This window comes from Nesoenas mayeri, assembly GCF_963082525.1.
Source record: "Nesoenas mayeri genome assembly, chromosome: 8".
Lineage (NCBI taxonomy): Eukaryota > Metazoa > Chordata > Aves > Columbiformes > Columbidae > Nesoenas > Nesoenas mayeri.
The window spans coordinates 26467744-26482592 of NC_137554.1; the positions used below are offsets into that span (position 1 = coordinate 26467744).

Sequence of the window (14849 nt, forward strand, 5' to 3'; positions counted from 1 at the left end):
CAGTTTTTCAGTGAAGAAGCACAATTTTTTTTGCATTTCAAATAGCCATCTTCCTCTGAGGCAGCCGGTGCGCCTGCTGTGGACTGCTGTGGTGGATGGTATCTGGGGCAAATAGCAGAATTTATAAAATCCTGCTTTTTTGGGATCCTCTTGTGATGAGTGACACAACATGAAGCGCAGAACTGTCCTGCACATGGTCACCTGCTCACCTTGCGTCTCCGTGGTGCAGGGTGACACGGATTCAGCGATCTGCTGTGGACTAGGAGTTAGTGAAGAGCTAAAAAATCTGTCCTGAGCATTTTCCTTCCCTTCTGATCGTGGCTGAGTTGAAGATCTTCCTGACCTTTAAAGTGGGATGTTCACAGCACAGACAGATTTCACTGGGTCGTCCTTGCAGTGTGTTTCTCAATGTCCATTAAGCACTTTCATGTCCACAGCTGAGCTGTTTTTTAAGAAGAGTTTGGAGATTGAAGATTTGGGCACAAGGAGTTAGAGATTCCTCTGCCATCACTCACTTTGAGACTATCCGTCTTATACTAAATTAAAACCTTTTGGTCATGTATTTTACCTAGTTTCTTTCTTCAAATGTAGTCAGCAAAACAATAAGAAGGAGCAGATCAGTTTTGCTTGCAGTCACTTCATGTCTTGTTGGGATTCTGTATTCAGTGACATGAGTAGCTCCAACTGGATCTGTGTTAATCATGTGATCTATGGACTAATCTCGGAAATCCAGTAAGCTGTATTTTTGCCATGGCAACAAGCAATTCATTCCAATGCCCTGGCTGCTAAAACTTCCGAGGCCAAATGATTGGCCAAGGGTTAAGAAGTATTTTGACATTTCGCAGTATTAAATTTAATCTTGTGTCAAATAGTCTCACAACTGGTGACTCTTCCACCAGGATCATTCAGTAGTACTGAGGATTAGACCATCTTGGGGAGACGTGGTTGTGTCATTGGGTGGTGTAAACTTCATGTGAAACATCATTTTAAGTAGGTCTGGTTTGTCCATAGAGACTGGTCGATATTGAGACATGCAGTTGTAATGCTCTTTCACATTCATTGACCACACTTTTCCTACACAGTGCACAATACTGGTCAATATCTGGATTTCTGTTACAAATCTTAGTCCAAACTACCCTCAGAAAACAAAACAACCAGACAAAACCAAACATTCCAGTATCCTTAGAGTGTGCTGTGATGCATAATCCACCCAACTTCAATTTATTGAGTGTTTTCAGTTCACAAAACATTCTGAGCAGAAGCACATATCATGACATGAAGAAAAAAAAATATTTTCTGTTTATGAAACATACTGAATATGCCTGATTTCCCATAAACGTCCTGGGGTCACTGAATGCAATGGGCATTTCCTTGCTGCTGTCAACCCCAGTTGTTTCCAGCTGTGCTCAACAGGCAGAGCTCTGATGGGATGTAAGAGGCTTGCATTTGCTTGGCTCTGTACGTCGCAATGATTGCTGCTCTGCAGCTCCTCAGGTTCCTGACCTAACGGGTTGCGTTGCCCACAGGCAGGTAGCCACATCCAGACGCTGATGGGCTCGCAGAGCCTGCAGCACCGCAGCCGCGAGCAGCCCTACGAGGGGAGCATGAACAAGGTGACCATCCAGCAGTACCAGCCCCCGCTGCCCATCCAGATCCCCTCGGCGCAGAGCTCCCGGCCCCCACAAACGGGACGCTGCCTCATCCAAACCAAGGGCCAGAGGAGTACGGACGCCTATCAGGAGCAGGTGAGAAAGTGGGTCTGTAAAATAACACTTGGACAAAAGATTTTTGGTTGTTTGTTTGTTTGCTTGCTTGGTTTTGCTTTGTTTTGTTTTTTTCTGGCTTGAGAGGTTCTCCTCCCCCTCTACTCTGCCCTGGTGAGACCGCACCTGGAATATTGTGTCCAGTTTTGGGCCCCTCAGTTCCAGCAGGACAGGGAACTGCTGGAGAGAGTCCAGCGCAGGGCAATGAAGAAGATGAAGGGAGTGGAGCATCTCCAGTGTGAGGAAAGGCTGAGGAAGCTGGGGCTCTTGAGCTTGGAGGAGACTGAGGGGTGACCTCATTAATAGTTATCAATATGTAAAGGGTGAGTGTCACGAGGATGGAGCCAGGCTCTTCTCGGTGACAGCCAATGATAGGACAAGGGGCAATGGGTATAACCTGGAACACAGGAGGTTCCACTTAAATTTGAGGAGAAACTTTTTCACAGTGAGGGTGACAGACACTGGAACAGGCTGCCCAGGGGGGTTGTGGAGTCTCCTTCTCTGCAGACATTCAAAACCCACCTGGACACCTTCCTGTGTAACCTCATCTGGGTGTTCCTGCTCCAGCGGGGGGATTGGACTGCATGAGCTTTCGAGATCCCTTCCAGTCCCTGATATTCAGTGATTCTGTGATTGTGTAGAGCAATTGTGGAGAGAACCTGGGGCAGTCACTGGGGCCAGCTGCTGCTCCCTCCTTTTCCCAGTGCCAGGGACTGGGAACATTTTATTCTTGGATTGACCAAGCAACACAATTAGGCATTGAAGTTCCTGAACACTGTTGACATGACCAAATTAATTAGCAATTTCCGCCAGTAGCCTAGTTCAGTGCTAACAGCACAGCGTGTTTGAGAAGATGCTGATGCGCTGAGATTTGTATCGGCTGCCCCAGTTCAACTCAAAACGGCCAGTGCCCCCAGTCTCACCAGTGAGTGCTGAGGAGATTCTTCATTACTTGGTCCTATCCCTGTTATGTTTGGCTTAATGACTGCAATAACTGTGTGAGGCACCTGACCTGCAGAACAAGGCTCAGAATCGCTAGTGAAGCTCTCTCTGGTGTAAAGTGTTGGACGGTCCACATGAGGAGCCGCCTGGATTACATCTCTGAGTATCTCAATGTGATTGAGAAACAATTGCTTGTGTGGCTGGAGCACGTGCTCAGGCTGCCTCCCGGAGTGGGTGTTAAGCTGCACTGAACTCATTTTGATTTTATATTCAATTACCCAACGCTGTTTAGAGCTATCCTGACTAAAAGATGCAATTTAGCACTATTGCCTGGAGTAAGGCACTTGTAAAAGCCTGACCCTGGGCTGAAGATATCTGATCTTTTTCCCTGGGTTTGTCCCAGCATAGTGCCTGGGGCAGAGTGCGAAAATAATAATAATGAAAATAATAAAAGTGCACAAGGTGAAGCCTCACTGACAGATTTACCCTAATGTTTAAGTGAAAAGTTTGGCCAATGTGAACTGCTCCTTCCCAACTCTAAAGGATTTGGGTTTTTTTCTCCTTGGACTTCCTTGAAGTCTATGAAAAAGTGCGTGCAGTACTGTGAGTATTATGGTATCATTGCAGAATCCTAAAATCATGGAAAAACTTTCAGTTTATAATAGTATTCTCTTGACTTCTACTGTATTGTGCAATACAGCTTTTGAGAGGGTCAGCTCATTTGGTTAGTGCTGAAATGGGACATATGCAAAGAAGATGCCATTGTTTAGAAAGACTGTAATGTTGGCATTGACATATCTTGCCATATCTTTTTAATCTAGTTTTGTGTGAGAATAGAGAAGAATCCCGGCCTTGGTTTTAGTATCAGTGGTGGAATAAGCGGACAAGGAAATCCATTCAAACCTTCTGATAAGGTGAGTTATAAATTTCTCTCTAAATGGTTCTTACTTTAGAGCGCCATGTAGTGAAGACATAGATAACATGAGTGAAATTTTTATGTACTTCTGTTCCGATAATTTAAAGAATTTTTCCCATATTTGACTTGTTGTTCTTGGTAGTGGAGTGTTGTTCACTTTTTTTTTCTCTAGTTAATGAAGTAGAGAGAATCAAACCAGAAATGACATGAGTGTCTGTCTTATATTCCATGTGTAAGCTGATTTTTCAGACTATTTGCTAGAGAATCGTCTCTCTCACTTTTTCCTTTTAAGAGTCAATATGGCAAGCAGTCTTCTGCTCTGTAATGTTCATTAAATATCTCACCATTATCACCAGGGAGACTCAGTGTTCATTCTGGGAATTACATGTTTAAGAGGCTGATAAATCTCTTTAAACTAAAAGGAAGGCTGATAAAAATACCACATCAGGTGACTGGCAGCTACATGGGACTTCAGGATTAGGAAATGGACGCTTAACCTGTGAATTTATCTGTTCTGTGTGGTAAAATTGACTGGAGCTTGTTGAAAAACAAGTACCATGGGTACAGTTCTGTCAAACATATTCTTATCATTTATACTCTTTGATCAGACTGGATTCAGCTTTAAGAGACAGTCATCACTTCCATGAATATTGAGAATGTTTGGCAGATTATGAAATTAAAACTATCCTTTATTACTTAATAATTTTTTCCCCTTTCAAAGTCGTTCACTCCTCAGACACTGAATTAAGAGGGTCCTACAGACCATTGCACTGAATATCTCAAGGGCTGCATATCAAGATTGCTTCTTGAAATTGTTTCATAGTTGTTTTTTTTCTTTTCCTGAAGGAAGTAAACAAAGATTACTGTATAGATTATGGTAAACATTATTCTAACAAATTAATGCTTGCTCTATTTTAATTATCCTCCCGATAACCCTGTTACTCTTATCCTATTCAAACTGAATGTTGTTCTGTGATGTGGAATCTTAGTTTCAAATGACCCACAATTATATTTGTCTCAGGCAACAACTAGCTGAAGGTCACAGAGAGCTGCTACAAGCCCATACTCGTGTTTAATTACAAACAGATTAATAAAAGAAGTTTAGTGTTTAGGCCCTTGCTAGAGTATCTAGAGCCCCCAGTTAGGAAGACGCCTGTATTTTGGGAGCCAGTTCTTGGTGATAGCATCCTAACCTCTGTTACTTCTGACTTATAGGGTATCTTTGTTACTAGGGTTCAGCCTGACGGGCCAGCGTCCAGCCTGCTCCAGCCTGGCGACAAGATCCTCCAGGTAGGGTCAGCTTTAACTGCCTTGTACCTTAACTCAGCCTTTGCGTCTTACCAATACAATTAGATCATTTTCGGTAAACGTTAACCATGAGGTTTTGTTTTTATGGTACTTTAATACCGATTTATAACAGGGTTACTTGCAGTATTCTTGCAAGCTGGTCTCGGAATAAAACCTTTTGCAAACAACTGGGATGTGGAAAAAGAGGCGCTGGGGTGTGATGTCCAACAGTCCCCAGCACTGTCTGGGAGCTGAGCTCAGCACAGGGATGCTGAATAAGGACCAGCCCACTGGTTCTGGCCCTGCAGAAAAGGGTTAATTGAGCTATAAAATTAAAAAAAATCCTTATATCATATCCAGCTTTTTCACACTAGCAGCAAAAGATGAAGGGAGGAAGGAGCTCTACAGGCAACTTTACAAGCACAAGTATATGACAAAGAGGGACACGTTTGTAATTTTCTCCTTTGCAGCTGATGTGATGCTGGTGTAAGGAGCTCTATAATCACTTTTTTTTGGACAGAATTGTAATTGGCAACGTTTTTGCCTCTCTTTTGCTGCCTCAGCATTTTTAACGCACTCACACAAAAAACAGCCACTCCTGGACCAGGGAAGCGTCAGCATCATTTACAGAGAAATCTCAGCTTTTGTTTCTGTTATGAGTATTTTCTGTATTCCAATGAACTTCTGAAATAGACAGGTTATCCCTGAACATACCTCTGAAAGTTCCTCATTCACAGAAAAAAACCCAGTTGTCCAAGTAGAAAAGGGTTTTCTACCATGTCCTGCAAGGTGGTTTCTTCTCTTTGTTGTTAAGTCTGGAAAATATGTTCCCACTGGCAGCAAATCGGGTTACTTTGACAAAAGGAAGAGAGCAGTTACAGTTGCCTGAGAGGCTTGTAACAGTTTTTAAAGCTATTGTTGTGTCAGATTATTTCTCCTTTGGGGCACAGGCCATGGGGAACTGGGATTTCTCATGTTTCAGCACCTGTTCCTAAAATAGAAGCATTTATGTATATTTAAATAACCACATTTAAGGTACAGATGCACATTTTTTAGGTAGCAAATTTGACTCTCATAATTTATTCCTCACTTTCTTGATGAAGTTTGTTTGGCTTTGCATCCCAATCATTCTCGTGGGATGTGGCTCGGTCTCAGCAGTGTCTTGTTTGTCACTGCCAGGACATCATTCCCAATTCTCTGGCAAGCACATTTTCCTTTTATTTTCAATTACTTCCACCCATCCATAATACCCATTACCAGGTGCTGATTTATATTGTGGCGGGGAAAAGGGCACTCACTAATCTCATGAAGGAATTAACAGAGAATAAAACCATAACTGTGATGAAGGGTGGTTTACTTCTCAAATATAAGCAAAGCCTTTAGCTAAAGTATCCAGATCCACAGGAAGATGTTATCAGACCAGGGCTCCAAGGGGAACATTTTGCAACATTTGCATGGAAGAATTAGCTTAGCAAGATGTTTTGAGGAGAAGCAGTAACTTTTATTTTGCATTTATGTGTCTCCCCAAGCAATTTTGGTAAAAGAGGGAGAGAAGACTTAAAAATTAAAGGGCTTGACATTCCCTGGGTGGACTTTACCAGCTCACAGAGAAATTGTCATTCTGAAACCTGGGTTTGCCCGTTGCCTGTTTGCGATACCAGAGTGTGTGTCTTGTGCAGAATAACTGCTGCTCCGAACAACCCAGATCCCATGGGATGCAAAACTGTGGTGTCTTTCCTTTCTGTGTCATAAGCTCTATTTAAGTAAGATTGATTCTTCTGCTGTAAAATTAGCTGCAGTTTCATGGATGGCTCTTGAGGAACGATGTTTCGCGGCTGCAGCAGGAGCCAGCAGCTCTGTCAGCCATGTCAGCCTGTCAAACGCTGCCCTCCAGATCTGAGAAATCGCCTTTTAGTGGCTCCGTGGTTCAGCTAGAGAGCATTCTTCTTGTCTAATAACAGGAACTAAATAACAACTCAACGTGTAAATAGATACGTGGATTTCATAGCATATTTTATGGGGAATGCGAGATGCAGCAGGAATGAAAGAATTAGCTTCCAATTATCGTATATTTATATGTTAAATAACAAATCCCTATGGTGTGGCCTCCTTGGGAATTTTTGGGTGTACATCTCCTACAACCCTGTTCCATGGAGAAGCTTTTCCTGAAGAAAAGAGGTTTCTCCAGCAGCTGGAGCTGAGCCTAGGCCGTTGGGCTTTGCCTCCCGTGCAGCCGACAGCGGGCAGGGCATGGGCAGAGCTGGTGGCTCCGAGGGCTCCGGCTTTGTGCCCCAATGAGAACTGCAGCTCCCAGGGAGCTCCATGGTGAACACACTGAAATTTCTTCAGTTTCCCTCTGAATTACATCAGAGTCCCAGCTGCCCTCACCCTGAATGCCAAACGGCTGCCTGATTTTGGCACAGAAGTGAATGACTTTGAAACTTCTCCTGCTTGAAATCCATATCCCTATTTCTTCAAGGAAATACAATTTATTGCATTAAGTTGGATCGAAGTGAACTACTTTTCAGTGCACTTGGATGCTGGATCTCAGTACCAGAGCTTGCGGCAGCCAACTCTGAGCAGGAGCCTTTGCCAGGGAAGCGCCAGCACATCCTGTGGTTCCCGTTTGCAGAGATGGGCACTCAGCGCTGCTGTTAATTGTCACTCTGGGCTGGGTGTCCTTTAATTATTTAACTTAATTAATCCTTTAATGCAGCGAGAGGGCATGTGGAACCTTTCCTGCAAGCACTGGGTCTAGGTGAGCATCAGGGTGGGTTTGTGGTGGCCAAGGAGACATCCAGGTATTATATCAATATGATGGTCTGGACCTACAGAACAGGTGTCTGGTTGGACGACTTGTCTATTGGTCAAAGCCAGAAGGCTTCACTAACCTGTTTTTAAATGTTAGTTAAAGAGTTAAAATAATAGATATATACAAACATATATTTAGTTAGATTGCAGTGTGTTTATAGGATGGTTCTAAGCGAGTGAGCAGATTCTGCCTGGGGCAGCCCACAGCCCGTCTGGGTTCCCTGTTCTGCTGGTGTCTGTGGGGAGGGAGTCACAGAACCACAGGATTCTGGAGGGGGGGGCTGAACCCACTGAGCATCCCCCGGCTGTCAGCCCCCCTGCGTCAGGGACAAGGCGTTGGGCACCGCGGTAGCACCGGGAGGGCTATGGGGACAGTGCCTGGGTGAAGAGCATCTGTGTTTGGGACCCGTCACCTTCCCGGACCAGCTCCGTTCTGCGCTGTGCTGGATCTGCTGCTTTGGCGCATTGATCACACTCAGGAAACTGTTGGCATTTGCATTTAAAATTTGACTATTGCAAATAGCGCAAATTATAGAAATAGGCAAATTATAGAAAAGATTTAATCAGCACTAAAGCTGGGCAGTTTATTCATTTTTTTCCCCTCTTTGTGTATGCAGCGTGTCTGCATCTCCCCAAGCTGGACCCACCTTGGGCAGCGTTCACATCCTTTGGGCTCCACAGCGTTTGAAACTCTTGCACCCCAGAGTCAGTGTTTCTTCAGAAAATACGTGGAATATCAGAATCACAGAATAATTTTATTCGGGAAGGAGCCCCAGAGGCTGCTTAGTCCAAGCTCTTGCTCAAAGCCGGGCTGCAGGGTCTATCCGGTGGAAGGAGAGAGAAACGTGTTGATTCCTGCTGGTGGGAAATCATGATGTGACTGTTATTTATGTTATCTCTGGTTTTAATTTTCGTATATCCCTATGCTCCCCCAAAATGCAGACACTAAATAATATCTCATTGGATTTCTCTTCTTGTTTTTTGTGTTACAGGCCAACGGACACAGTTTTGTACATATGGAACACGAGAAAGCTGTATTACTACTGAAGAGTTTCCAGAATACAGTAGACCTAGTTATTCAACGTGAGCTTACTGTCTAAATATTTTTTTATAAATACTAAATACGTCTAGCCAGATCTAATGTTCAAACAGATTTATACATAGGAAACAAATTTTTGCCAATTGCTGGACCAATGGCAAACGGTAGTGCCAAATGTATAATACTATATGTTAGTACCAATCATCTTGGAAAAAAATATATAGACGATATAAATATATTGTTCATGTGGCTATGTATTAGTTTTAATTGTCAGCCTCTGGCTGTGCATTGGTGCGTTTTTTTAATCAAGTTACTTCTTAAAGTCAATTTCATATGATTTCAAAACACAGAAGCACATACAAATTCTTTAGGAATTCTGCTGTCCATCAGAAACACTGCCTCAAAGTTGTATATGCCTTTATAAAGATAAAATATATTAACCTGTACTTCCCATGAAATATTTCTATCATGTCTCATACAAAAAGTATAGAGAAAAAATATTTTCATAAACACCTCAAAGAAAGTATATATTAAATTAAATTTAATAATTTTCATTTATTTTCAATGCAAAGATATTATATGCCTTATGAAAATACCTGTACATATGCAGTGTGTATAGCTGGCTCCATATTAATTAGTGAAAATATCACTATACAGGGTGAGATACTTAATAAATTCTACTGTCAACCGTGGGACCTAGATATAAATAACCTACATGAGAATTGGTCAATTCCCTCTGTTTGACGCTTTAGCTGATCCCATGGGAACACGCTCAATGGACAAACCGTGAGTTTAGGCAGGTGTGGTTCAGAAATTGAAAGAAGGTTGTGATGGGTGGCAGTAAAACGTCTTTCATTGCTGCTAATTTTATTATCTAACTTGTTAATTTAAAATTATAAGCCTTTTACTCCCCTGCCCGTTTCCCCAGCCCTACATTGTTGTGTGTTTTCGCTCTGGTCCAGGCTGTGCTCGCTATATTCACTGTCAGGGAGGCTTTAACCTTTATCAGGTCCTTTCTTTGAGCTGAGGTCTCTGACATGAAGGGGAGCAGATTTGATGTAAGATGTGTTGAGTCGCAGGGTGAGCAGCGAATGATGCTGAGCCTGGGATGAACTTTCCCAGTGAAATACACCATTTGAAAACCCTTCGGGTCAAAGTCCTGGCGCTGGTCCCAGCAGAGAATTGTGACAGCACAGAGTTCTGCACAGCTGCTGGTGGCGCAGCAGCTCGAGCGTCCTTCATGTTTGTAACTGACAGCAAGGTGGAAAAACACTAGAAAACCTCCCCACCGATGTTTGGAGGGTCCCCAGTTTGCGTTGACCCAGTGACAGGTGCAGTGGGTGCAGGGGGAGCATCAAAACACCCTGAAAATCCCAGGTCAGAGTGGAGAGGAGCTGTGGATCGGGGCACAGCCGGGAAACCTTTCTGCTCTTCCCAGCGCGCGCGCCAGTGGAGGTAATTACACTCCCAATTAAACTAAGCTTCAAAAGACGATGGTACCATTATGTATAAAGCCCTGTCTGCTCTGTGGATGCAGAGGGATGAAAATCCTTTTGTGGGGCTCTGCTGCTGTCCTGGGCACGGTGCCATCAGCATCCCTGTGAGCTGATGTGTCCCCAGCATCCTGACCCGCCCCTGTACCAGGAGCTCCCGCGTGGGTGGGCGAGGGGCTTAGGCTGCTGGTTTCTCCTCTCCCTGCGCTCACAGCATCGCACAGAGATGGGGGCTCAACCCATGCGGGGAGCACAGGGACCTGTCAAATCCTCCCCATATGCTGGTCGTAACCGCTAAAGATGAGGTTTGCCAATGAACTCAGGCTTCCCAAGGCTGGCTCAGCTCTGGGAAAGGCTTGTTCTGGTCAGGACAGAGAGGATCGTATCATGAAAACCAGCTGTGCACATAGGAGAGATAAAGTACCCCATACATAAAGATTACATTACAAATTAGTCAGTAGAAACTACACCCTAATATTGTTATGAAGCACAAGCTTTTTAATTGTTTGGATTTTGTTTTTCCTTTTCTTTCTTTGTTTCCCTGGCTCTGTGGCAGCTGCACCTGTGCTCGGCTCCAGGGGACACCCCACCTCTGTGTGGGTGTTTGCATCTCCCTTTTGCTCCTCCATCAACAGCGATGATTAACTTTATTTGTATAAATATTAACGAAACATCAATTCCGAGCTGGGCGTGCAGGTTCCTGGACCTCAGAAGTTTCACTCGGTTGGTGCAGTTTTCTCGCTGGGAGCTGCTGTCCCATGGGCACCGCACGAGCCAGAGCAGCCCCGCTCCTCCCAGCACTTACTATGTGAGTAAATGATGTGGTGGTATTCAGAACATAAATTTAAATAATTAATATTTTTCAGTAAATCAAAATCTCGGTACCACAAGCTAAAAAAGCTTGCTGAATTCACACGATTGGATTGTTATCTGCTCAATTTTTTGAGCTTTCAGTTTTCCATCACAAGAATGTGGTTTTATAATGTGCCATCAAATCCCACTGGCTCTGGGAAGGTCCATTTGAAACTTTTCCAACATTCATGGCATTTCAAAGGCAAACATTGCCATTCCTAAGTCCTTATTGCCCTTTAAAGAAAGAAAATAGGGTTTGACATACCATTTAGAAAATTGTAGACACCTACGTAGCTTTTAGTTAATTATACGTTGAATGGGAATGAGGTCCCTTAATAGACATTTAGGCACCTCAGTTGCCCTGTGGAGCTGCCTTTGTCTTTTCCTGCAGAAAAGCTCTTTTCTGCATGTGCCCACGCAGCCTGTTCCCCCGTGGAACAGCCCCAAATCCTGCCCAGGACTCTGCTTTGGGCTGCAAAAACCAGATTCCGCACGTAGCACCAGAAACATGGGGAGTTGCAAGTGCAGGAGGGACAATGAGGGCTCTGCCTCCGGACCTTGAACCAGGGGACCGATTGACAGGTAAAAATGGGGAAACGGGAGAAAATCGGGTGAGCTTCAGCGCTTGTTCGAACCGAGTTTTGCGCGCGGCTGTTTTTCCATGTGATGTTTTTATTGGATCTCAAGCGCAGCGGCGCAGTCAGTCAGGCTGTGTTTCAAGACTGCTGAGTGCTCTCATTAGTAGATTATAATGAAAAGGAAATTACAATAAAATTGAGTGCAGTTAAGTCCTTCACTCGGCCAAAACTCCGCTGGCTCCACAGAGGGACTTGACAGAGAGTCTGGAGCTTTAACACCAACCGCCACAGCCCCTCAAATATTTTCTTTTTGGCATTCTTTTTATTCCAATTGGCAGAAGTGATGTTTACATAGGACTAATAATATTAGCAATTAAAATTATTTTAATGGGACTACTTAGGATTTTTACATTAGTTCTTGAAAATGACTTGTACCTTTTGTCTTTTTTGGAAGGTCTCCCGTAACCTGACAGACACAAACACGACCAGGTTTGCAGGTCAGGTACCAGGTTAAGTTTATGCTTTGCACATGGTTATGATATTATTTATTTTTATTTACTATATATGAAGTAGAAATCCCGTGTGTGCCCAGACCAGCGGCCAGGCTGGTGGGAACACGTCTGCTTTTCTGGAGCCTCGTCACAAGGCTGCTCTTAAGAGGGAGGAAAAGAAAAGCTGCTTCCAAAATGCTTTTCTTATTTAGATGACAAAAAAGCCCAGCGCCAGGAAGCCTGCAGGACTCCCCAGTCTTTGTAATTTCCCCAATTTGCAGTGTGTATCTGGGTGTTTATAAATGATGAAATTGAGAAGCCAGTTGTTCATAATATCTCTCATTTAACATCCTCAAAGCTGGTTTGATGTTTTCCAAGATAATTTGTAACGTGGCCCTGTCTGCACACGCATCTCGCGGCCCCACGCAGCTCCTGCGGTGGGGACTGGTCAGGGTGTCCCAGAGGGACTCAGCACAGGGACCCGGGCAGGACCGGGCCATGTGTGTGACACCCCGTTTGTCCCCAAGGCATGTGCGGTGCGTCCATGGGGCAGCGAATGCCGCAATTGCCAGGGGTTCGTGGGAAAGGCTGAGTGGCCTTTTGCTGAGCGAGGATGAAAAGACCTTGGAAACGCTGCTGCCACAGCTGTATTTTTAGCTCATACAGGAGCACCTGCAAAGTGAGCTCCTGTGCTCTAGAACACCACTGAGCTTCGTGAGCCAAAAATTCAGCTGAAAATTACAGTAGGAGATATTCAGGAGATTGGTTTGCTGCTGCTAATAAGCACTTTGAATGTAAAGATGTTACCTGGTTAAACCTCTCTGGCTTGTAATATAGCATCTAATTACCTTATGCAATGAAAAAAGAAGCTTATTTATAGAAATGTGTATATATGTGTATATATCTGATAGAGATATATGCAACAGCAAATGCACAGGCAGTGTTACATGCAAACCTACCAATTTCGATGTGCTCGCATGCAGGACATGGGCTCAGGAGCTGAGCCAGGCTCATTGCTGGGCAATGGGGCTCAGGGTGTTGATTTCGGGGGGCTCGGGGGGGTTAGTGCTGGGTCTGTGCCCCCCCGGCTCCTCCTCACCCCACAGGAACAGGTCTGACCCCCATGTCCCTTTGCCGCAATCCCAGCCAGGCTCAGGGGGTGAGCAGCCCCCATCGTGGGGTCACCACCTACCTCAGCAGCACTTGTAACCGGGGGGATTTCACAGTTAGAATTTCCAAATGTGAATTAAGATTGATCTGAAGGTTGAGCTCCCTGCTGCTGAGCACCCACAGCCCATCCCACCGCAACACCTGTTCCCCTCCTCTGCCTTCCAAAATTCCACTTTGAGCAAGCGCACAAAGATGTACCATTGCGTTTCAGGCACTAAGGATTTATTTCACGTGTCAGCCGTGCCGGTGTGAGCAGAATACAAGGGACCGATACAACTTTCAGGCCAGTAGTTTGGACAGGATAGGAATTAGGTGGTGGCTTGGTTTTGTTTTGCACACTGTTGGGGATGGTGGGCGGCACTGCAGTAGCAGCTGGGGAAAAGCAGATTTCATCAGATGGTATTTGCAAATCATAGAATTTAAGTAGTTTCTGTTAAAAACATACATAAAAAGCCTTTAGCCCATCCCCTTCCCGGACAGTTCCAGCCAAGGTTCTGAAGTGACATCCCTGCATAGCGTAGGAATTCCTGGGGCCTTCCCGGCTCTGTGCCCGCAGATCCCAGCGCTCGGCCCTTTTCTACTCGTGAGTACTGTATCCCAGGCCGAACCAACAGCTTACTTTATTAAAAATTTTACCATTTTATAAAAGACATGTTTAATTATGATGGAGATGGCTGTATTGTAATTAATATTTTGAGATAATTGTGATTTTGAGCTTAAATTATATACAGAAAAATGGTCATTTTTGTATGTGTCAAAAGATTGCTATATTACAAAAGACTAACTGTACTTTTCAGTTTAATTACGGTGATAATGTAAATAAAGCTGAATGAAGAAATATTTACTACTTTATTAACATAGATTGTGAATGTACTTAATGTTTTTTGCAGTATAAAGACTTCCTGAACTTGAAAGCTGCTTCATTTTATGTGCAAAAAGGTACTTCAAAAATTCTATTTTAAATCTATTGATTCAGTGCAATCAATTATATTGTTAGTTAATTTGCACATGCAGGTTGTATCCTTCCAGTTTTCTTTCATGTATGACACTTATCCGTAAGGTGTATATTGTGTTTCGAATGCATTTTGCAGATGCTTCTGTACATAAAACAAATACAGGGACTAAACCAATGCTGTGCAGTGTATAGCAGAGCCATTTTTCGGCTTTGGTGTACCCAACTTTTTCAGTATTTAAAAAAAGTGTTTTGAATAACATTAAAAAGTCTCTTTATTGTATAAATAATAAAAACGTCACCTTATTGTAATTAATTTCTGTCATCTTTTACTCTTGGAAAGGATCTGAGGTTTCCAAAAAGGCTGTTGTGCACGGCCCAGGAAGCGAGAGTCACTGTTCTTCCTGCACAAAGACGCAATCACGTATGTTTCACATTTTACCCTGTCCCTCTCCTGGCACAGGTTTTTCCAGGTGTCCCATAGCTCTGCTCCTCTCGGGGACACATCCTGCGTGTGCGGTACAGACACCTCCGGTCCTCCCCAAACCTGGAGAT

General features: G+C 43.9%; 1 protein-coding gene across 4 annotated transcripts in view; it reads left to right on the forward strand.

Moving 5' to 3' along the window:
• LRRC7 (leucine rich repeat containing 7) overlaps positions 1 to 8819 on the forward strand; it is a gene marked incomplete at its 3' end in the record, with an annotated part of 75364 nt that extends 66545 nt beyond the window's left edge. For all 4 annotated transcript variants that reach the window (XM_080349000.1, XM_080349001.1, XM_080349002.1 and 1 more), the window contains 4 exons: positions 1527 to 1745; positions 3527 to 3619; positions 4837 to 4911; positions 8712 to 8819. In XM_080349000.1, the coding sequence (XP_080205126.1) occupies positions 1527 to 1745; positions 3527 to 3619; positions 4837 to 4911; positions 8712 to 8819 (495 nt within the window). The remainder of the gene's footprint in view (positions 1 to 1526; positions 1746 to 3526; positions 3620 to 4836; positions 4912 to 8711) is intronic.
• Between the last annotated feature and the right edge of the window lie 6030 nt (positions 8820 to 14849).